The sequence below is a fragment of the Rhinolophus hipposideros genome (assembly GCF_964194185.1).
Source record: "Rhinolophus hipposideros genome assembly, chromosome: 7".
Taxonomy (NCBI): Eukaryota; Metazoa; Chordata; class Mammalia; order Chiroptera; family Rhinolophidae; genus Rhinolophus; species Rhinolophus hipposideros.
Window position 1 is genome coordinate 8610613 of NC_138053.1, and position 23300 is coordinate 8633912.

At 48.4% G+C, this 23300-nt stretch overlaps 1 protein-coding gene across 4 annotated transcripts in view; it reads right to left on the reverse strand.

Moving 5' to 3' along the window:
• The window catches only part of CUX1 (cut like homeobox 1), a 349252-nt gene that overhangs the window by 262029 nt on the left and 63923 nt on the right, over positions 1 to 23300 (reverse strand). For all 4 annotated transcript variants that reach the window (XM_081054322.1, XM_081054323.1, XM_081054321.1 and 1 more), the window contains exon 2: positions 10304 to 10414. In XM_081054322.1, the coding sequence (XP_080910448.1) occupies positions 10304 to 10414 (111 nt within the window). The remainder of the gene's footprint in view (positions 1 to 10303; positions 10415 to 23300) is intronic.

Genomic DNA, 23300 nt, shown 5'->3' on the forward strand with positions numbered 1-23300 from the left:
CTATTTGTAGAAGGGAAGAAAGAACACAGGAAGAAAAGTATTTATTGAGCACATACTATATGCTCCATGCATTTGAATTCATTTCACCCACATAGTAGCTGGGCCACTCATTATTAGTTCTGCTTATATACCCAGGGTCCAAGTCTCAGAATGCTTAGTGACCTTACTCAAGGTCACTCAGTCCGTACATCCACGTCACCACTTACTAGCTATCCACTCCACTCCAGACCCGGGCCTAGACATTTCCCTTCCAGGAATCTCACCTACTCTTCACCATCACTCCCTGAAGGGGGCAGAATATATTTTTGCAGCTAAAGGAACTGAGGTTAAGTTTCTGTCCCAATGTGACTGAGGTCACAATGCTACTGAGCCATGGAGCTAGGACTTGACTGTCGCTCAATCTGCCCAAGCCCGTGGGAATTCCTCTGCTCTCCAGGCCTGTGCGCCCACGGAGCATCATGCTGAAGGGTCTTTCTTGAAACGTGGGGGGAATCATGTGGCCAACAGCCACTTACTGCCACTGGGCTGAATTAGGTTTGAGTTACATTCATTACTCTATCACACTCGAAGCAGGTTTTCTCTCCTAGGGACCCAAAAGAAACAAAAAAGTAATGTCTTGGGTTGATAAATTGGCTTAAAGAGTTTAATTGGTAACAGTTAAAAGTTCACTTTTAATTTTTAAACTTTTTCTAGTTAAAGTCTTATTATAACTTAACGGTGGGTAATTCTAGAATGATTAAACATCCAAGTTGATTATTTGGGCTTTATAAGTTTGCCAAACACTGGAGTGGCCTTTTTAAAGCTAAACTGGTACTTCCAAAATGAAAATTCACAAGATACTTTTATGTGCAGATTTTCTTCAGAGTATAAGAGAAAACAACTGAATTAAAAAAAAAAACAACCTGTGTAGGGATTTCCCACACCCCCACAAAAAAGGTATTTGTGCAGCCATCTCCACTAATTCCAGAACATTTTCATCATCCCCAGAAGAAATCCCATCGGCATTAGCAGTCACTCCCTATTTCCCACCTAGGCCCTGGCAACCACTCATTTACTTTCTGTTTCTATAGATTTGCCTGTTCTGGACACTATAGATGGAATCACACAATACGTGGTCTTTTTGTGGCTGGCTTCTTTCACTTGGCATCATATTTTCAAAGTTCATCCATGCTGTAGCATGTGTCATGCTTCATTCCTTTATACGGCTGAGTAATATTCCATCGTATGAATAGACTACTTTTTGTTTATCAATTCATCTGTTGATGGACATTTGGGTTGCTTCTACTTTTTCGATTTTTTTGAATAAGGCTGCCATGAACATTCATATACAAGTTTTTGTACAGACGTGTTTTCAGTTCTTCTGGATATACACCTAGGAGTGGAAACGCTAGCTCATAGGGTAATTCTATGTTTAACTTTTTGAGGAATTGCCAAAGAAAGACATTTCTGCAATTCTTTTTCTTTCTTAATTTTGCACAAAAAAATAAAATTTAAATGTCAAATAAAGTTTTACTTATTATCTATCTGTGTGAATCTTGCAGAATGATATAATTACCATCTTGAAGAATCCTGTTTTGTAAAGAAAAGATTCCTAAATGCGTGTTGCAAATACGGCAGGACCTTCCACACCACAGTGACCATCCAAGGTCCATGCTACCCAAGACACATGACTACACAGATGCAGGGCCTTACCCTTCCCAAGTCGGAGAAAGTAATCATTCCAGAGCTGCAGATTCGGCAGAGGTGCTGAGGCTGGATTCCTGAACCTCCAATATAAGCATCTGTGGGGTGGAGGGGTGCCGGTATCCTCCACTCTGCACCCCCAGCCTTCCAAGCTTGTAGGCCACCCATCACTGCCTTTCCTAAAGGGCCCGTGTCCCTAGGGGCATGTCTGGTCTGCCCTTCTTTTTAAAAGTCACAATTCTTCAAATCAGTGCTGTGGGCCTTCAATTAACCCCCTCGAATGTCCAATAAGATACAAGGAACATTATGCTGGTGTTTTTAGTCTTTTGCGTACATTGACTTTAGATTCTTATGAGGACAGAAGCAAAAACAAAAGCTGAGTAGTAAACTGGAGAGACACACAGGCTTCCATAGACTGTCAATTTGTTTAAAACAAGGGAAAAGTGGCGAGTTCAGTCACTGCTCCACATACTAACATGTCCAGTCAGAGCTAAAACGTCTGAATGCTGTTGTCGAGTTTAGAAAGCACAGGGAGTTAGAGCTCCTTTAATCCTCGCTCCAGTTCCATGATGCAGCTGAAATGAATGTCCTCACCTTGGCCACCTGACTGGCCTGGGACCACAGCAGGGCCCTGCAGGGCGAAGACGCCCCCCAGGCTTCTAACTGAGCCCCAGCCACACTGTCTCAAGGCCGCCTGTGCAGGACGTGTCCATTTGAGTCGCGACTTTATTTTTAAGTGACTCTCTTTTTCCAGGCTGAGTCACTCCCTGCCGTGTCTATATAAAGGCTGGAGAGGCAGTGACTAAATGCATTTGGTCCTGGGCCACAACTATATATTACTTCCCCCTGACTCCCCCAGCCTGCTGACTCCTCTTCTCACAGGGAGTGAAAATGGAGTCCAAAACTTTGCAGCGTCTTCCCTTCCTTTGTCCTCTTCCCCTGGGCAAAAAAGGAGTAGGTGACTTACAGGTGAAAGAGACAGTGTTGGGGCACATGCCTTCCTCTTCCTCAGAAATGGTCCATCCTGATCAGCACAACAGTGACTATGGCTTTTACTAAAGACGACCCCCATCCCCACCCCACCCCCACCTGCTGGAGTCCAGAAGGAACCCACAAATCTAGTTCATTTCAATGATGGCGCAGGATTTCTTTCCAAGTCATATCTCAAGGCGACTCCTGATTTTTTACAACAGTTTTCCAAGAACGTAAAACTCAGAAAAACACTCTAGCCTGAGACAGAAAGGGCAAATTAAGATTCCGGCACTCAGGAAATGAACGCCAGTGAACAGGCAGTTATGTCAGCAGTAAAAAGAACATTCCCTGTCACGGAGTCGGCGTGCCAATCCAGGAGGCGGGGCTGGAAGGCTGCAGCTGGCATCAGGCCCAGAGCCACCTTCCCAGGTGGGGACAGTAAACGAGGAAGGGGCGCTCAGTCCCGGTGCTGACCCCAGGGAGCTGTGCCCCAAACGCTCAGGGCTGGGGTGAGCTCTGCTGATGACGACAAAGGCCGGACATGGTGACGTGGAAAGAAGCTGCACACATGTGGGCAGGGCTGACGTAGAAAACACAGACTTGGGCTGTGAGCCCCGTGGACCACGTGTCAGGGGAGTTAACACTCCAGAGCAAGACATGTTGAGGCAAAAATCTATCAGGGGAAAAAATGACCAACGATTGCTCCAGACTGCAGCTCAGTTTTCAACCTCCCAGAAGAGATGTGGTCCCTTCCACAGGAAACATAAGTGAACCTCGCAAAGTCAGACAGACAGACACCTAACACATATTCTGGGGTAGGAGCTGGACGCACTGCAAGGACAAAACCGAACGCTGACGGTGGGTTTGTGATAAAAATCACTGCATCTCGGGTCTGTGGTTCTCCTTCTCCCACGCCCCCCAATAAAGGATGGTTCTTCCCTTACTGAAAAGAACTGGAGCAAAACAAAAACCATTCGTGTGCTGCTTCTGGAAGTAAGTCCAACAGGGAAGACCTTTCTTCCGCTAGTCGAGCACCACATTCATACACAGGCTGGGAGCTGAGACGGACCCCTGCAAACACCCGGGACCTCACCTCCCGGCCTGCACTGCCCTAAGCCGCATCTGCGATTGCTCCAGGTGCTTGGACGGCCAGGAAGGCAGCCCAGCCCTGCAATTAAGAGCACTGACTGCCTGGGTTCAAGTCCCAGCTTGGCTGAGCAGCCGCGGTGAGAACCTCACGTCAACCTTTGGTCCAAGGAGCAAACCTAAAACCTAACAGAATGAAAAAGCAAGGGAAAAGTAATTCCTAGGCAGAATCATGAAACCCCAGGTGTCCCTTTGAGGTCCCCGACGGGGAATGACTGTTTCCAGGAGTGAGGAGTTGGCCTGGCACCGCTGGTGAGGGAGGGGAGGCCTGGGCAGCTCCTGGACGCCTCCACGTCCCCGGTGATCAATCTGCAGTCGGCTTTATCAGAACAGATGCCATTTGGGGCATCAAAGGTAATCCTGGCCCGCCCGGGCCTCAGATCTCGGATGAAAGCAACAGAAAGCAGAAGGCAAGGGTTTGGGCCTGCACTGTACACAGCTCCAACGCTACGAGGCCTCAGGAAAGTGACTGCTGCCACCTCCCCTGCACACACGGCCGCCTGCCTGGCCTTGCCCTTCACCAGCCTCTCGGGCAGGAGGCAAGTGTCGCCTGCCCAGTGCAGAGGTGCCTGTGTCTGCTGCCAGCCTGCGGGGCCCTCATCACACTCGGGGTAGCCCAACTCACCCGCCCGTCCCCACGCCCCAGGGCCCAGCCCAGAGGTCAGTGCCTGGGTGCTCGTGTCTCACGCAGCCCCTGCCCACCCTTCCATCCCTACCCTGGGTACACCAGGAGGAAGAGGAAGGCTCCTGGAGTGGCATTGCTGAGACCACCGGTGTGAGCCAGACACGTGCCTAAGCCAGGGGCCCGGATGAGTTCCAGAGTCCAGAACTGCATGCAGACGCCTGCGTTTCTCAGGGCAGAGGGCCTCTAACATTCACCGTATTGCAAAGGTTGAGAACTAAGGTTCCAAAAGCAGTCAGAGTGACAGGTGTATGCGGCTCGGGACCTCACCACCCCGAATACGCGAATGTGTCTGGAGCAAACTCTGCATTCGGAAGATTCCCGTTACAGGGTCCTAGCGCTTAACACTCCATGGCAGGAGGCACCACTTCATGGCAAAAAGACAGGAAACTTTTAAAGAACAGGATTAGGATTTCACCCCCAAGGCCAAACCATCTGACACATGGCAGGTGTTCAAAAGATATCCGTAAAATCACAAACTTACTACAAACCAATTTTGGGAACACTTTAGGCTGAAACTACCTGTATTTGTCGTATTGTTTTCAAGTTCCCTGGGTTAGATTTGAGGAGCAGAAATTAGCTGCATTTCACGTGTTCCGCGGTACACGTTCCAAGTTAATGTGAATGTCAAGCACATACTGGCCTCTAGGCCTCTGCAGGGCCTCCACACACATACCACGGCACACACAGCAATCCTGTGAGCTAGGCCCTGTCGTTACACTTTTTACAGATGATGAAACTGAGACTTTGGAACGTTAAGTAATTTGCCCAATGGCAACAGCCAGTAAGTCACCGACAATAATAAGGGAAGTGATACAGCCAAGAAATACCCCCAGTCTTTTACGTTCAACCAGCGATTATTAATTCAATAGGAAATGAATGTTTAGTTACAACATTAAAATTAAAAAATGTTTTTCTTTGACTCATTTTCTTAATCAAAGAAATGCATAAAACTTTATCTGCAGTCATTGCAATCTCCTTCAAAGTAACTATAATTTTGAGGTTGAAAAGACATGCAATGCCATCAACTGACTAGGAAAGCATTAATCTAACGACAGAAAACCGAAGCTGAAAACAATTCATTCTATGGCTTAAAGACTTACACGTAAGATCTGAAACCATAAAATATCTAGAAGAAAATATAGGAAGAAACTTCACAGACATCACCTGGAGTAAGATTTTCACTGATATATCCCCTCGCGCGTGGGAAGTAAGAGGAAAAAATAAACGTGGGATTACATCAAACTAAAAAGTGTTTTCACAGCAAAGGAAACCATCAATAAACCAAAAAGGGATTCTACTGAATGAGAAAAGATATTTGCCAATGATAGATCTGGTAAGGGGTTAATATCACAAATTTATAAAAAAACTCTCAACTCAACTCCAAAAAAACAAACAACCCAATTAAAAAATGAGCAGAGGACATGAAGAGACATTTTTCTAAAGGGGACATACAGATGGCAAACAGACATATGAAGAAATGCTCAACCTCACTAACCATCAGAGAAATGCAAATAAAAACCACAATGAGATACCACCTCACCCCAGTCAGAATGGCTATCATCAATAAATCAACAAACAACAAGTGCTGGTGAGGATGTGGAGAAAAGGGAACGCTTGTGCACTGTTGGTGGGACTGCAGATGGTGCAGCCACTATGGAAAACAGTATGGAGGTATCTCAAAAATCTGAAAATGGGACTACCCTATGTCCCAGAAATTCCACTCCTAGGTATCTATCTGGAGAAACGCAAAACTCCAATTCAAAAATCTATATGCACACCTATGTTTATGGCAGCACTTTACACAATAGCCAAGACACGGAAACAACCGAAATGCCCATCAGTAGATGACTAGAATAAGAAGCTGTGGTACATTTATACAATGGAGTATTACGTAGCCATAAAGAAGAAAGAAATCTTACCATTTGCAACAACATGGATGGACCTAGAGAACATTATGGTAAAGTGAAATAAGTCAGACAGAGGAAGACAAGTACCATATGATCTCACTTATATGCAGAATCTAAAGAAAAGAATAAGTGAATGAACTAATCAGAAACAGTTTTGGGGACAAAGAGGAAAAACTGAGGGTTGCTGGATGGGCGGGGGGATGGGAATAAGGGGGAAGGTGAGGGGATTAGAAAACAGTCAGTAACCACAAGATGGCCACGGGGTCTTGAAAATTAATTTGGGGAACGTAATCAATAATGTAAAGATTTCGTAGGGTATCCGATGGATATGTGTCCCATTTGGGAGACCACCTCAGGGATGATGTGGATGCCTGATCACTGCACTGCACACCTGAAGCTGAACAATAATGAATGCCAACTATAATTTTATATATATATGTATATATATGTATGTATATACTTACAAGAAGCGGAGTACAGCACTAGGAATAGAGACAGTGGAAATGTAATGGCTCTGTGCGATGTCAGAGGGATAGTGGATGGGGGGACGGGGGTCCACACAGTGTGAGGGATATAAATGATAAACGTCTAAGTATTACTTTGTCTTGTGCACCTGAAACTAATAAAAAAAATTAAAAGAAAAATTTTTAAAAATAAAGAAAAAAATTCATTCTAAACAAAGACATTCAAGGCTCTGGCCACAGCGGCGCCTGCCTCCTGTGCCTCTGTGGCTGGTCCTGTGTGGGATGACCCGGCCCGTTGGACTCCGCGGGCCTTCCTGGAGTGCTCCTGCCAGAGCCCACCTGTTCCTCTGGACTTTAGGTTCCCCAGGTGCCCGTGAGCAGGGCCGGTGTCAGGAAATCCGCTGAGAGAAAACCTTCCTTACCTCTGCCTTCCCCTTAATGCCTAATCCTGCACGTAAGACTCACGAGATATTCAATAGACACCGGGAGAACATCTTCTTCTTCCCAGAACAAAGAGGGACACCAGCGCGTTCACTGAGAATCAGCGCACTTGGTATGACCCCACTGGCCCTGGCTCTGCCTCGGTGGCCCCCGGAACAAGGCCCTCGTCCTCACTTGGCCAACCACGTGAGCGGTTAGGATCCCAGTCTGTGTCCACAGAAGAGGTGCCTTTCCCACCGACCAGCAAGCCAATTTTGTTTTCACCACTGAGAACAAAGCTCTAAATAACCTTCATTTTTACATGTCCAATTTCTAGAATGTTCCCTCTACAGTAAGTGGTAATCTATTTCCTCCTTTGTTTAATAATTTGTTATATATACTGTATAGTCAGGAGAGGTGACTGATGTCAGAGAGGTGTTGGGTTCCTCTGGCCTGAAACCCCACACAAAACTGACAATCCGCTATCCCTCTGGATCCCAGGCCCTGCACTCGCCAGAGCCCCCACATGTCCCACCAGACTGCTCCCCATGTACCCCCTCCCTCTGTGTATCCCAGAGGACCCCAGCTGCAGCTTCCCACCCCCACCTCCACTCTGGCCTTAAGTGGCTTTACATTTTCAAACAGAAGATTCTGGTTGGTGGTGTAAGTGAACCTCTTTTCTGCTATTTCTTGCCTCAGGGTTCCACAGGGACCCCACACAGATTTCCAGGATGGGCCTGGGATAGGAAACTGCAAGGGGAAGAGCAGGGCAGAAGCCTGAAAGCAGCTTCACCCTTCCACACTTCCTAGAGATTTGTGCTGCGGCAAAACCCTCCCTACTGCAGTGGAAGAAGCAACCCGAGTGGGCACCAGCCTTGACCAGCGGGCAGAGGCCAGGAGCAAGCAGGGTGGCAGCTTCCATCCCCTCCCAGGTGGGGATCTGGGCCCCCTTCTCCACAGAAGACAATGTCTAACAATATGCCCTGAAAAGCAACGCCCCAAACGGCATTTAACAACCAGGCTGCTTCCTCCCCCAGACTCTTCTACTTATTAGGATTAGGAGATAAAGGGCAGCAGTTTAAGATGGCGTTTCTTCAAGTAACCGACATGGGAGTCAACATGTGTGAGCTGGTCCCCAGTACCTGCAGAACGAGGCCTGTTTAGATGTCAGTGGAGGGATGGGGCCCAGTTCAGCCCAATGAACATTTATCCGCCGAGCGCTGGGCCTGAGGAGACCAGAAGGCACAAGCTCCTCGGCGGCGGGAACTGCCTTTAGCAGATGCCAAGGCGTCCGGGACTCCAAGGAACATCCAGGAGTCCAGTTCTCTGCTCTTGTCTTCTTCCCAGAACCCATCGCATGACAGATTTTGTTTTCTTATTGTTGTCTGTTGCCGTAGAAGGATGACCTTAACCTTCTTTTTCAGATTTTCTGTGGGTCCCCCTGGACATATGGTCACCAAAAGAGGGATGGACAGCAAGAACACAGGACGGAGGATTGACAGCTAGTTACTGGAACAGGGCTGAGATTGGCTCGAGAGACAGACATGATGAGGGTCAGCTGGGGGAAACAGAGTAAAGGATGGGCGCTCGGGAAATCCCACTGCTAGACCCTCCTGAGAGGAGGAAAGCAACAGAGGAAGGAAGTCCTGTCCTTAGCTGCTTTCTTTGCTGAGGACAAGATGGAACATGGAGAATAGAGCTTCCTCACAAAGCCACACAGAGAGCAGCAATCCCCAGGCTCAAATTACTCTGATCTGCATTTTGTGACTGATAAAACAGGGCAGATCCAGGCGTGAGGGCAGGGGAGGGTGGGGTTGAGAGGGTAAGTAGTGGGTCTCAAATTTAAAACCTTTTGGTAGATCTGCCCCTAGAGCCCTCTTTCTTTCCACAGGGCTATCATATTCTCTCCCAACATATTTATACTGAAAATAGAGGTTTAATTATTTGTTTCCCAAAATGATTCACAATAGCACTCCCTTAATAGCAGGCTCCATTGGAACACTTAAAATAAGTCCACTTTTAAAAATTCAATTCACACATCATTTTGCAAAAATCCTACATATTGTAAATGAGGTATATTATAAAAGTTAGAGGCATCCCACCCAGGAAATGGCTTTTCTTCCAAACCTGTTCCTTCTTCCTCCATGGAAGAGTTGGGGTACGGGGAGCCGGGGGCAAAGCCGCAGTCCACCCACCCCTGAGTGGAGGCGGCAGGAGGCTGGGAGAGCCCACGGCCCCAAAACCATTGTGGGCCAAACTGGCAGAAGCTGCTTGAATAGCAAGTCCCACATCTGTGCAACTGTAAAGCTCTCCTTTCTTTTTATTTCTTATGAAACCCCTGAGAGGGACCGAGGGAACCAGGGACCTAGAAAGCAGACCAGGAAAATGCTGCCCCAACCTCTCCAAACACTGTCCTCTGAACACATACTTAAAAGAAAAAAAAAGAAGCGCATAAGGAACAAATTTCCAGTGCCCTTTAAAGCATATTTTAGGAATCAGAGGCATTTAAAAGGCCCTCGCAGACTAAATGCCTGATTTACAAGAAATATCGGCATGTTGCACCGTCACACGCGTGCAGCCCTCAGATACCCTGCCGGTCTCACACCTGAGAAGGGGGCCCTCTGAGGCCCTTGCACCTGCTTTGTCCTCGTACTCAGTGATCCTTCAGGATCCAATGCCCAAATGCCCAATGCCCAAATGCCACGGGTGGCATGAAAATGGAGCACAGGGGCCAGAGGCAGGGACGGGGCTCGAGGGTCTGACCTGGCCACATGCTCTTGCATACCAAGCTTATTCAGTGTTTGCATCTGGAACGAGCTTGTGCGTTAATCTGCTCAGACCACCTACCAATGCCCGCATTCCCCAGCCCGCATGGGGGCACGCAGTCTGCTGGCACGGGGCTGAGGACAGTCAAAAGAAAGCAGCAGATTGTCTGATAGAAATGAAATGCTTACAACATGTCTTCCGAATATGTAACCAAGAGACTGAGAACCCTTCAAAGGGATCCAAACGGAACACCGTCTCACCTCTGGAGTGTTCTTCTTGAACTCTCGGCTCTGTTCGATGAGCCGCTTTCGAGACTGCTCGCTTTCATCTTGCCGATTCGCCAATACTGTTGCGGTGGCATCGAGTTCCCTCTGTCGAGAGAAACAAAAAGAGGAGACAAGATTGTAACTGCACTTTGTACCAGAGGAGAGGAGATCACATCTGCATCTGACCAGAACGCTGGGGAGAGCCCGATGTTCCCGGCACTACCCACTCACGGGCATAGGAGGTGCGGGGGTGGGAGCGGGGAGGAGAAGGGGGGACAGCCGACCGGGAACTGGACACCGTGGCGTGGTTTCCAGCCTGTCGCAGGAGCTGGTTTGAGAAACCGGGACGCGCGCACTCAGCTTTCATGAGTGTATCGACGCCACCCCACAAATGACTCTTTCTGGAACAAAACATGCAGATACATTTTTCTTTGCTGAAAGCAGAGTCAGGCCAATGCCCAAATGCCATCCCTCCCTGGAGGTGCTCACTTTTGTTCTTACAAGTGTCTCGTCACGTCCCTATGTTCTGTCCTTCTGCTTAGCTCTCCCCTTCTCATCGGGGCGTTCTCTTTGGCTGTCCTTCAACAGTGCAGGCTTGGAATCTTTTGTAATGATCATTTGCAACAAACATTTATTGTGCGGCTTACTATGGGCTGGACATCATGTCCAGAACCATTAAACTTAACCTGTTCCTTGTTTTTAAGAGGGACCTTTAAAAGGCAAATTCCAAGTACAGTGATTTCCAATATCTTGCAAACTTCAGAAATGAGGCACCTGCAAACAGCAGTTATCCTCAAACGGTATTACTTGAATTGGAATTCTGAGAACCACCAGGAGTGGGTCCCCTGTAAAAGGAACTACGAGGGGCTAAGGGCTCTCGGCTCTGCTATACACGACAAACGGACGCCCAAAGCCTCAAGAACCTAACCTGGGCCTGATCGCAGAAATTCTGGGAGGAGCTGCCAAGAGGATCTTTTCAAACAAGCCTACAGCAGATGGGCCCAGAATGGTGTCCCAGGCTGACAGCAGGAACGCAAGGACAAGTTCCCGTAGCCACCAAAAGGCTCGTTCTCTTGCTGAGCAGCTTCAGTTACTAAAGACACTAGCACCTTCTGCTTAGGATTAAAGCGCCTGCAGACTAGCTCCCTGAAGGCGACGCAGAGCAAGGACCCAATCAAAGGCTGAAAGGCGAGGAAAATCAAAATGAAAATTCATCCACAGACACGCAGGAAGCAAGTGAGAGCTTCTCCACCCACCCTCCACCCGCCTCATGAAGTTCCACCTGCTTTCCTTTTTGGTGGAAATACTGAAGTAGTCTGTGAGCCCTGCTGGTGAACAACACTTCATTCGTGCCACCATGGGGTGGGCCACTGCCAGACAAGATGACAGAGTGCTGGAACAAACATCCAGTGTTTGCTCGACTTGGAAATCGTAGACAGTTTTGGGGGGGAAGGTAGGGGGGGGGGGGCTACCACCACACCAAACTCTCCCCTTTAGTGTTTCTGGCATTACAGCAAATCTTGGGCAAACAAGTCCAAAAGAATAATGTGGGCTAGAATTCAAGAACAGATGTCAAAGCTACTGCAGAAAAGAGGGAAACACTGCACATTTTGATAGACCACATTTGAAACACATCCCAGTCAAGTGAAGGCAGGAAAAAAAAAGAGCAACCGAAACCAATGTGGCAACGTGGGGATAGAGATAGAGAAGAGAGAGCAATCGCAGATAAGCAGAAGGCTTCTCAGAAATATAAACAATCTGGTAAGGAGGAGGACTTACACATCTATATTTAAGCAGCAACAGCAGAAATTATAGAAGGAGACTTCAAGAAGGGGGAAAGAAGCCAGTATTGCAATATGACCAAAACAAAAAAAAAGTAAAGTTGATGTTTCGTTCCAATCACACATAGATGCAGAAAACTTAAGAGAAAAACAAAGAGCACTGACTACGTCCAGGGCCGGGGTGGGGGTGGGGGGAATAGGAGGCAGTGTGGGGGGGTTGTAATCAGCAGTGTCTGGTGATTTCTGTCACCAGGTGCAGGTTGTGGGGGGCTCACCGGTAGAAAGAGCTCAGGAGTCGTGTGTGCATGTGGGGACAGGGGGGCACTACAAAAAATGTTGAAGAGCACATGGTCTGTGGGACCCTCTGATCCCTGAAGCTCTCCCCAAGCTCCCCAGGTCCGTTAGAGAATGCAACTGAAGGCTGAGGCTGGGACAGGAAGGCAAATCCAACTTTATCGCAGGGCCAGCATGCCTGGGGCAACCTGCTGCTGTCAGCCAGGGACCCCTCAGGGGCCTGCCACACTCCCTTGCACATGCGTGCAGACATATGTAGGTCCACATGAGAAACCAATGGGAGTCTCCAAATTTAATACCGTAATCCTACCCGCCAACGCGGAAACAGATTGACACAGCGAGGAGAGACTGCGTCCACAGATCTGGGGGGCAGCTGCCACTGCCCCAGGTTTGGATGGTCAGATTTAAGCCTCACAATCTTTGACTGAGTCCCTCGCTTAAAAAAACACCACTGAATCCTTCTAAAGGGCACCAAGACTTTCTCAGGCTGTGGGGACAACGCAAAGGGAGGAGACAGCTATTAAACATAAGCCAAATACTGTTATATTATCTACCCAGCCTGCCTACACTCAAAGTGTCAAATATAATGACACATTAACAAGGGAATTTAATGTGTGCAGGGGGGTGATGGTGGGGGCCTAAAGTACAGACCCCTCAGCCTCTCAGTTGCTGCTCACATGTAAAAAGGAACGTGGAGAGGCCCCACATCTCGGCATTAGAAACTCGCAAAGAGAGAAAAAAACAAAACCATGACGCAACCTAAACGTCCAGCAATAGCATACTGGCATATCCACTCAGTGGTTAAAAAATATTATCATGCTATGTGCACTCTATGAGATGGAATGAGCTTCAAGATATATTTAAGCAAAGAAAGCAAAGTTTTAAACAATGCTAGCACTGTTTAAGATGGTCTCCACACATACGCTGGCAGAAGCTTCGATCATCTCGAGAAAGATACCGAAGACACTTGTAACTGCTTGGCTCTGAGGAGGCGCCTAGGCGGCGACCTGCTCTTCAGTATGTATCTTTGAGCTATTTTTGCCATGTGCACATATTACCCAATTGGAAAAACTGCAAATATATTAATTTTTTAAATCCTGCAAATGTGAAAAAGCACATATACATAGAATAATAGAAACATATTTGACATAACCCACCCCATGTATGAGCCTGCACGTCTACCTGCCCAGGGCAGAGGCCTAGAATAGATGACGACCTTGTTCCTTACTCTGGTACTACTAAAAATGAGGCAAGTGCATTCTTTGTCAAAACAACAGCTGTTTCTTGCCCAGAGCATTGTGCACTGGCCGGGCTTAGGGCCTCTGAATGAGGAGGAGGGGGCCAGTCACAGAAAACACCCCTCAGTCAAGCCTGACTTTCCTGGGGAAGGGCAGAGGAGGGTGTCCCCTCAGAACTATCTAGAACTATCTGCTGGAAACACCCGAGGGCCCCAGATCCGAGGTGAGCAAACCGTGGGGCTCTGAACAGAGGCACTTCCACCGGGGCTGAAAGAGCTGGAGAAAGTACTGAGAAAGCGTCTGGCAAGGATGGGACGCTTTTTCTGTATACAGAAACTGCAAGTTGTCTTTTCAAAGTGACCATGGGATGACCAATGGCACGACGAGGTCCAGGGAAAGACCGCTCTGGCTTGGAACCAAGAGCTCTGCACACACAGGACACCTCACTCTGTGAAACGGGAATGGCCGAAGAGCTGTGGGTGGCTGCAGTCCTGTTTTCCTTGTGGATTATCACTTCTGGGTGCTTTTTCTTCATTTCTCACAGGTCCTCAAACCTCCTCACATGTTAAGCTTCTCTCTGCCTAAACCCAGCCTCTCAGCCAAGCATTAAAGATTTATTAAACACAAAAGATAAACAGCAACCACATAGCTGTCTATTTAAAAGAAACGGGGGGAAAAAAATCTTTCCCAAATAAAACAAGTCTTTTAATAATGTCAATGACCCGTTTGGAATTGCTTGCCTTTAAAGTGTGTATGTCGGCTGTGTTTGTTTTAAACAGGATGGACGGTGGGTACCTGCAGCGCCACTTTTGTGAGACGCTTCTTCCTGGGCTCCAGGCCAGGCCTGCGGAGACCCCACGCCCAGCACCCCCGGGCTCACTGCATCAGCAGTGCAAGTTGAGTATTGTCGTGTTATTGTCACTAACTTTAATCCAAAGGGTTCGTTCCTCTGGTGTTTCCTTTAGAGCCTATCTGCTAAACTAATCAAACAGCAAGTCCTACATGAGAATTTAAAATGGCCTTGCGTGAAAAATACTGCTGCACCTGGTAGTTCTCAGGGCATTTTGTTTCATTGCCAGCAACAGAATCATTTGGACAAAGGGAAGCTGCTCTGGCTAGAAAGGGGTGAAGGGCCCAAGACCAGCCAGCAGCCTCCTTCTGTCACCCCCTCCCCGGCCCCCCACACAGACCATCTCAAGACCCTCAGACAGCGACCCCAGAGAGCCCTGGCTTGGAATCCTGCTGTGACCTATGTGGTTTGGGTCAAATAACATCCTCTCTCCGGAAATAATTAAGGCAATGCATGTCAAGTTGCTCCATCAAGGTGACTCTTTCTGTCCTTACCAGAGCCATGCACTTGACTGCAGGCCTCCATTCATTCGCCCCCAGTAGCCTCCACCAGACCAGGGCCCCAGGGTTGCCCACATGAATCAGAAGCTGACCCTGAACTGGCCTCTAGGCGCCCACAGTCCCGCTGAGGAAACAAGGCAGGCGTGGGAGAGCCACGAGACAGAAGGGACCCGGCCCGTGGAATGAAAACAGAAGCAGGAGGTAGAAAGGGGAGAGCACAGTGCCAGCAAGAAAAGTCCCCGGGTTTTTGTGGAAAATGCCCATCCCAGCTGGGGCCCACCCTCCTCCTCATCCCAAGTACCTGGCACCAGCTGTGGGTAGGGGCTGTCGGAGACCCAGAATGAGCACTCAGACGAACCAGGAGCCTGGTCAGGTACCCCCAGCGTCTGGGTGGGGGGCACATGACAAGAAAGTGCCACATGGGCAGCAGAGGCCAGCCTGGCTTAGGAACGACAGTGGTGACAGGGGCTGCTGAGAGGCAGGCTAGGGCCAACGCGGAAATAACTGCTCAACTAGACATGTCCCCAGACACTGAGCAGGACATCCACTGCGTGTGCACAGATCTACACGCACGTGCAATGTGCTTACACACGGGATTCTTCTGGAAAGCTCCACAAGTAAGAGATGCTGCTGCTTGCCCCGGGGAGGAGGAGGAACAGACGGGCGCTGGGGGCTGGGCGGCCCTTCTGCCGTCCACCCTTCGCACTTTATGAATTTTGAGCACATCATTGTAATAACTACTCCTAAAACCTAAACACTTATATTCTAAAACCTCATTTCCCCCCTATAATGAGACGACGTAGGCTTTGAAGGACTGAGAAGGACCTATGTCGGCCTCATTCCCAGAGAGGAACTCCTGCGTGGCCCTACAGGACGTGCGTTTTGCTCTGTCCACGGGTGTGCAGACTGACAATGGTCTCCATTTAAAGGAGAACTGTGCAGAATCGCCAAAGTAAGTGTTAATATTTTCACTTACTACATGAGTTTACGTAGAAAACCACGTCTGACCCCGTATTTCCCAAGTGTGGTTCTTTTTGGTTTTTTGGGTTTTTTTCAGATACTTAACCCTTACTCACCCCTTTTCCACTGACAGTCTGATTCACCACCAGGTAATAAACAAATCTGAATTGTGGCTACAGTATTCTGTCATGTGATTTAGTTACATGGGTCAGCAGTGAGCATTTCCACTCAGGGAGCCATAGTTTCCACAGAATTAGACGGGCCTCCAACAGGGACCCTAGTGGGTGAGTGGCAAAGATGGAACAGATGGAGCAGAAGGAGAGACGCGCCCCAGCCCGCCTTGAACCAAGAGCTCCCACCCTCCATGCAGCCCAGGAGCATCTCAACAGAAGGCAAGGAAGGAAAAGCACACTGAATGGAGAAAAACAGCACTAAGGGCAGAAAGGCAGGAGGCACTGGACTATGTACAGAGAGATACAAGGAATTCAGTTTGATGCAAGATCAAGGCGCCCCTCATTCCCTCATGGGCATTAATTACCACACAACTATAAAGGTGACCGGATACACACAGTCCTGCAGGAAAGGGGATATGCCATGCCACGCCCAAATCTGAGCTTGTCATTCCTGCTCAAAAGCCTGCAGGAGCTTCCCAGGGGCTTGGGATGCGACCACTGAGGGCCCACCAGCCCCTGCGCTGGCACGCTGCTCTTCCTCTAGTGCCCTCAGAGGGCTGGGCCACTCCTTTTCCTCGGAACCTCAGCACAGGCCATCCCTCTGCTTAGAACCCTTTCCTTTCTCTCTTCCATGAAACTCCACTCAGATATCACTTCCCCTGCCCCCTCATGTCCTTCCACCCGGCCTGGAAGAGGCTGGAAGGTGGTGCCCCCTCCCTGCCCGGTCTGGCCACGACCCTAGGTGGCAACTCCGTGTGTGTGAGAGACTGCATGGTGAATGTCCCTCTCTGGCCTGCGTTTTGCTCACTATGGGACCCTCAGCACTGCATGCGTTCCTGGTGCACATCACAGGCGGTAGTCAGAATTTGATAAGAAAGAATAAGCTAAAAGAGAATAAGAGAAAAGGCAGGGGAAGGCAAAATAACCTAAGTGTTATAACAGAAGTTCAGAAAAAAAAAAAAGCTAAAACGAAGGCTCAAAGGAGGAAGGATTACTTCTTCTTGGGAGAAAATTAGCAACAGCTTCATGAACATAAAAGCAAGAAGAAGAGCCTGCCAGCCAGCAGGGATACACTCCAGGTACAGGGACCAATATAAGGAGAGAGGGGACACATTTAAGAACCCCACACACTGGCAAGGCTTCCAGTAGGAAAGAGAGATGGCTGCAAGAAAAAGGCCGGCCTAAGCACTGAGGTCCTGGATGGCAGAGAACAGTCTGGAACAGTTCAGGAGGCTGTGGGGACGGGGGAGGAGGAAGAGGAACGGCTGACAAAGAGCTGTTCTTGAAGGCAAGAACGGCTGAGGAGGGCAGGTGGAACTGGAGGAGACCCACTCCCTCTTCTCACGCACCCTCCGGACCCTGGGTCAAATCCTAGGATGGCGCCATTGTTATCAGAATTCCGGTTACATGGCTAAGAGGGGCTCCTCCCTGTTGAAGCTCCTACCGTGTTTCCCCGAAAACAAGACCTAACCGGACCATTAGCTCTAACGCGTTCTTTGGAGCAAAGATAAATATAAGACCGGGTCTTATATTTATCTTTACTCCAAAAGACACACTAGAGCTGATGGTCCAACTAGGTCTTATTTTCGGGGAAACACGGTAGAAGCCTAGGAAGTAACTTGCATCACAGCCCACAGTTAGAGCGGGGCAGGGGAAAATAGGGACAGGGAAAGTCCACTCCAATAGCACCGCGAGGAAAACGGAACAGCAAAGCAGACATGGGTTTGCTGTTGAGGCTTTTCCCCGGCCACGTCTGCTTCCTGCCTGCGCCCCTAGCGAGAAACCCCAGCAGAGATTACTGAGGGAAGGAGTGCTGTTCCCAGGGTAGAGAAAGTGGGGTTCCTGGGGTGTCCAGCACGGAGCCCACACTTAGCAGGCGCTCAGTAAATGCAGGCAGGACTGGGTGGGTAAGTGAGCTCTCTGGGTTAATCACGCCCCGCGGTTCTCTGACTTAGGGAACAAAAACTTCGGTGTGTGAAAAGCAACGCACTGCAAGTTTCTAGTTATCTGGGGCTTAATCAGCAACGCCGTGTATTTCAGCCCCTGCTGAAATCGGTATAGGATATACAGCCAGTCAGCTTCTCCCATCTTAGAGATTGAAGCCAAACCATAGGAACACAACCTCCTGGCCAGCTCTCACAGAGCACAGTGGCTGTCCTCACAGCGTGAGGGTGGGTCCTGTTCCCCAACCCCCCAGAGAAAGCAGAGAGAATGTCCGGAACCAGGAATGGGCCGGGGACGTACAGGGCGACGGAGAGGGAGGCCGGGGCGCATATGGCCTCTCACCGCCTGTCAGCTCTGCAACCAGCCCAGCTACCTAACCTACAGCGGGGACTGGGATACGAGCCTCGTAGACATGCTGCAAGGGTTAAATAAGATAAAATGCAGGTACCGTGAATGACAACGTTAGTTTTGTTTTTCCTCTCACTATTCAACCTGACCCCACCTCACATAAAGATCATCTTCTCATACTCTTTTAACTTTTAAAATGGTGTTATATGTCTAATACTCAGTATTGCCTGATTCTGGGAGATGACTTGAAATTAATACCCAATCTAGAAAATTCAAGTGAAACAATTTACTCCAACACACACCTGCGATCCTCGGCCTTACCACCGCGGGCAGCGCAGCTGGGAAGGGACAGAGGTGGGGGCAGGTTTCTCAGCGTGTATTTTTAAATATAATTTTGATTTTGGATGAAGTGAAGGCACTACCTATTCAGAAAGTTAAAAACTGAATAAAAATAAATAAACTGGCCTCACAAAAGCTCTGAGTACAAAGTTTTCACACAAGCCTTTTCATGAATTCCTCAGGATGGAAAAATTTCAATACAGAACCAAGATTTTGTTTTTTGTTGTTTTTCACCCCCATCGAAAACCCACTATGCAAAGACAAAAATGCCAGATGTATCCAACAAGCATTGCACTACATATAGTACTTGCCAGACTCTCATTTAAACAGGGAGATGTGAGAGACGCGACTCGGTGCTGCATAATGGAGTACGGGCGGAGAGAGACCTGGGTGGCTGACACTAGGTGCACAAGGCCCAAGGCTGTTGCAGGGAGAGGGATTTAACCGGAACAACCACGATTCTACTTTACATATTAATTAAACCAAATGAAATTGCTGATACCTGACCAGCTTTGAGCTACAAAAATGTCTGTTTCCTAAGCAACATTCTTTACTGCTCGCTGGCTGTATCACAAAACAAAACTAAATTCTGCCTGCGGGCCACAGCCTTTCAGACACACACAGCTCCAAATGGCAGGAGTGCCTCACCCCTCTGACCTTGTACTTCTCCTAGGAGCCCGAAGGACCTTTTCTTCTCTCAGGAGCCCCACACCGAGCCATCAGGGTTGGTCCTTGCTATCTGGCTATTTGATTTGCCTGGGCTAGTGCTTTCTTCCTTGATTGTCTTGCTCCTGGGTTGAATTGGGGGGTGGGGGGAGTGTCCCCTGGCTGGGTCCCTTGTCTTCTGTTTTCACTATGTTCCCCCACGCCGCAGCCTCCACCTTCCCCTGCAGGACCCACACTGGGGATCTGACCTGTTGGCATTCCCCATCCCAGGGCCTCAGGATGAACTCGGGAGAGAAGCAGCCACAGATTTCCTAGTCCCATGTCACAGATGAGGAAACCACGGCTGGGCATGTATGTGATTTACATGATAACAAATGCCCAGGGAATAGGTCCCTCAACTCCACAGCTTTTATCATTCTTCTTATACTTCGAGTACATGATGAGTTTTGAAACCAAATAGGAACTTGTTAAAATTTTTCAATGTCCATGACAGTTGATTTGGGGAGTCTGTGGCTAAAACATTCACCCCCCTGCCTAACTCAAGGGGCCTGCCCCACTGCTCTGGCTGCAGGAGAGGAAACAGATGCTGCAGAGAACATATCTATTCTCTAAACCCCACAGCTGCATTTCGATGGACAAAGAGAGAAACTCAGGAGGTCTTTAGTGGGCTGGCCTGTTAACCAATTAATTGGAACCAGGGACTAATTAAATGAACGAGGGGGATAAATGGGACCTGCATTAACCAAAATGGTAGCCACCAGCCACATGTGGCTATATAAATTTAAATTAAACATTCAGTTTCTCTATTGCAATAGCCACATTTCAAGGGCTAGTGACAACTGTATTTGATGGAGCAGACATAGGCCATTCCATTGATGCAGGAAGTTCTACCGGACAGGGCTGGTCTAGAAAGACTCACCAGGTACTGAGGGAAACATTTCAACTGGCACAGACACTGCTGCTGCATTTCACATACTGAGGAAACTGGTGATTAGCTGACTGGCTCTACCCAAATCACACCACGACGTGGGAGAGCCAAGATTCCAATCCAGACCTGGACACCAGCTCCATGGAAGCTGAAGCTCTGTGCAGTAAACCACGACGATGTCTCTTTCCTGCACTCCAGCTTAATGCACTTGACTTTCCCCAGGAAACAGGAGGCAAAAAATGAGGCAGGGGGCAGGAAAAATGTGTTTTAATGACAAAAAGAATCACGCCACTGCCAAAAGGAGTAACTCTGATCTCATCTACACTAAATGTTTTTCCGCCTCAAGTATTTGTTTCAGAAATAAGCCTTTAATTTGAATACTTTTGGAGCCAAAATTTCTGTCTGTTGAAAATATTTATTTCTATTGTTTGGCAGGAACCAATTTGTTAGGGCACCAGCCACTCTGGCAAAGGTTCCCTTCCACTTCTCTGGGAAAACGCTTGGCGGCAAAGCCGCCCACTGCCCTGCAGCTCTCTCTGTTTGGGCTACCCCAGCCACAAACATCTGCCAGGGCAGACGCGACCGTGACGAGGCCAAGCAGTGCATGTGCGGGAACACAGACGCCTGGGAGCTATTAGACTCCAGAGCCGGGCTTGGTGGGCAATCAGCCGAACACCATTTTTAGGATCAGAGTAGATTTTATCTAATTATTCTGCAAGTGGTAGAAGACGTGTGACCCAATATCTGGTGATTTTTCATACAGCCCTGTCTCTTCTGGCATTAGTGAAGTCTAGGAAGCAAGCAGCAGGAGAATTTCCAGAAGACCCTGCTCCATCCTGGCTATAGGAATTTGGACAAGGCAGCAAGCCACCCTGAGCCTTAATTTTCTCATCTATAAGACATTATCACCTACCCTGGCTCACAGGGTTATTTGGAAAACAGCATGACCTAAAGAATAAGAAAAATTCTTGTTAAGTTAGCAAGTTCCAAAGAAATGGTAGTCCTTATCTTCTGCCAAGATGAGGTATCCTGCCAACTTCCTCACTTAGCTCCCTTTTTGTATTCTCCAAAGGTGGTGTGTGTGTGTGGGGGGGGGGGTGCTTAAGAGACAGATCATGAAAGTTAAAAGCTATCACAGTTATAGGTGAAGTGCTAATAACTTCATTTTGAAACTGTCAGGTTTGGTGTTTTTTAAATCACAGCTGTGGCTTGCACTAGAACTCTACCTGTAGCTGCATTCCCTTCTCACATTTTAATTAGCAAATGAAAACTCCAAAAAGCTCTCAAAATGTTTTTGTCTGGAATTTATAAAAGTCACAAGATGCCAAGTGGCTGCTAGGGAAAAACTAATCCAGTAACAGCCATCCGCAAACAACTCAAAACAGGTTCATCTGAACAGTTTATGTCAGGCCAAAAAATGCCACCTCTAAGCCAGCTTTGATTTTATTTTTGCCGTTAATTTTCAAGATTTTCCGTGCTGTGTGCAGCGAGCATGCTTTATGGTACCCTGCCGTTAGCTGAGAGCTGCTGCCAGCCAGATGGCCCAGCAGAATGACACTCACTCGTATGGCCGGGAACGTGAACATCACGTGTGATTCCTTCACTCCCTCCTGGCACCGGCCCTGCGGGCCACTAGCAAGAAACCTGGGTGCTGGGTGCCAACAGGTGACACGGCATGAGGACGCCTGCTGCCAAGAGCAGAAATGTGACTTTAAAGGGACCGTTTAAATCCTCAAAAGTTTTACCATGAGCTATGTGAGATGGGACAGACACCCAGCGGGGGGAAAGGGGGTGCCATGAGCTTCCCCAGAAGTGCTGCTGCAGTCGCTCGTCTGGGCCCTGGACTGGCCCACTCTAGTTGCCAGCTGCACTCCATCCTATCAGGGAGCACTCGAAAAGACAGTTGGGGGGGGGTGTCTTTAACTCAGACTTCAGCTCTAAAGCCAGCTGAAGAGCTACCGTGTTTCCCCGAAAACGAGACCTAGCTGACAATCAGCTCTAATGTGTCTTTTGGAGCAAACATTAACATAAGACGGGGTCTTATTTATATTTACTTATAGTAAAATAAGACACGATCTTATATAATATAAAATAAGACTGGGTCTTATGTTAATTTTTGCTCCAAAAGACGCGTTACAGCTGATTGTCCGGCTAGGTCTTGTTTTCGGGGGAAATATGGTATTACTACCTAATTCACGCTAAAGGATAAAGGCAAACAATTGATGATGAGCACAGGTACAACAAACTACTACTAAACAGATATATAAATAATGGTGTTCTCATACGCATTTGCACCCTGCCCTCTCAGCCAGTGCAGCTCCCCACACCCGCCAAGCTCTGTCCCAGCGTGGAGGGCCCCCTTCGCCCCGGGTCCTGACTCCATGGTCTCCTCAGGGCCCCATGTGGGGAGCGGTGGAAGGGGAACCAGTTCTTGGGGCAGAAAATTAATGCTGATCTCAAAGCATTCCCAATCTCTCTGCTCCAAGTTCAGGCTCTCATCGCCTGTTTTTCCCTAACTCTAGATGTTATTTCTTAATTACACAGATATCAAGGAGATTTTTCTCTATCAAACTCAGCAAAATGATGTCATTTGTTTTGGCCCAGGGATGACATTTCTCTATACCCTCTGTTCTTGGTTCTCTATCTTTGTGTTTCTTGTGACTTCTTGAGGGGCGTTAGGGGGTAGGGAATTCTGATGTGGTTTGGGGGCAAAAGGCAGCTCCTAGCAGCATGTGACCTACAAAGGGACACCCCACCCCACCCTATCGCCCTCTCAGCCTCGGCCGGCCGCAATAGGAAGCAACTGTGGCTGAGTGGCGGGGTGACACTCCTGGCTATTTCTCTGCCCGTGTCACCCCATCCCATGCCATCACGGGCAAGAAGCCACCGGCACTGATGTACAAGTTGCAGCCACTGTCGTCTGTGCCAGCGCACACTGGATTCTACAGAGCTAATGTAAATAAAAAGGAA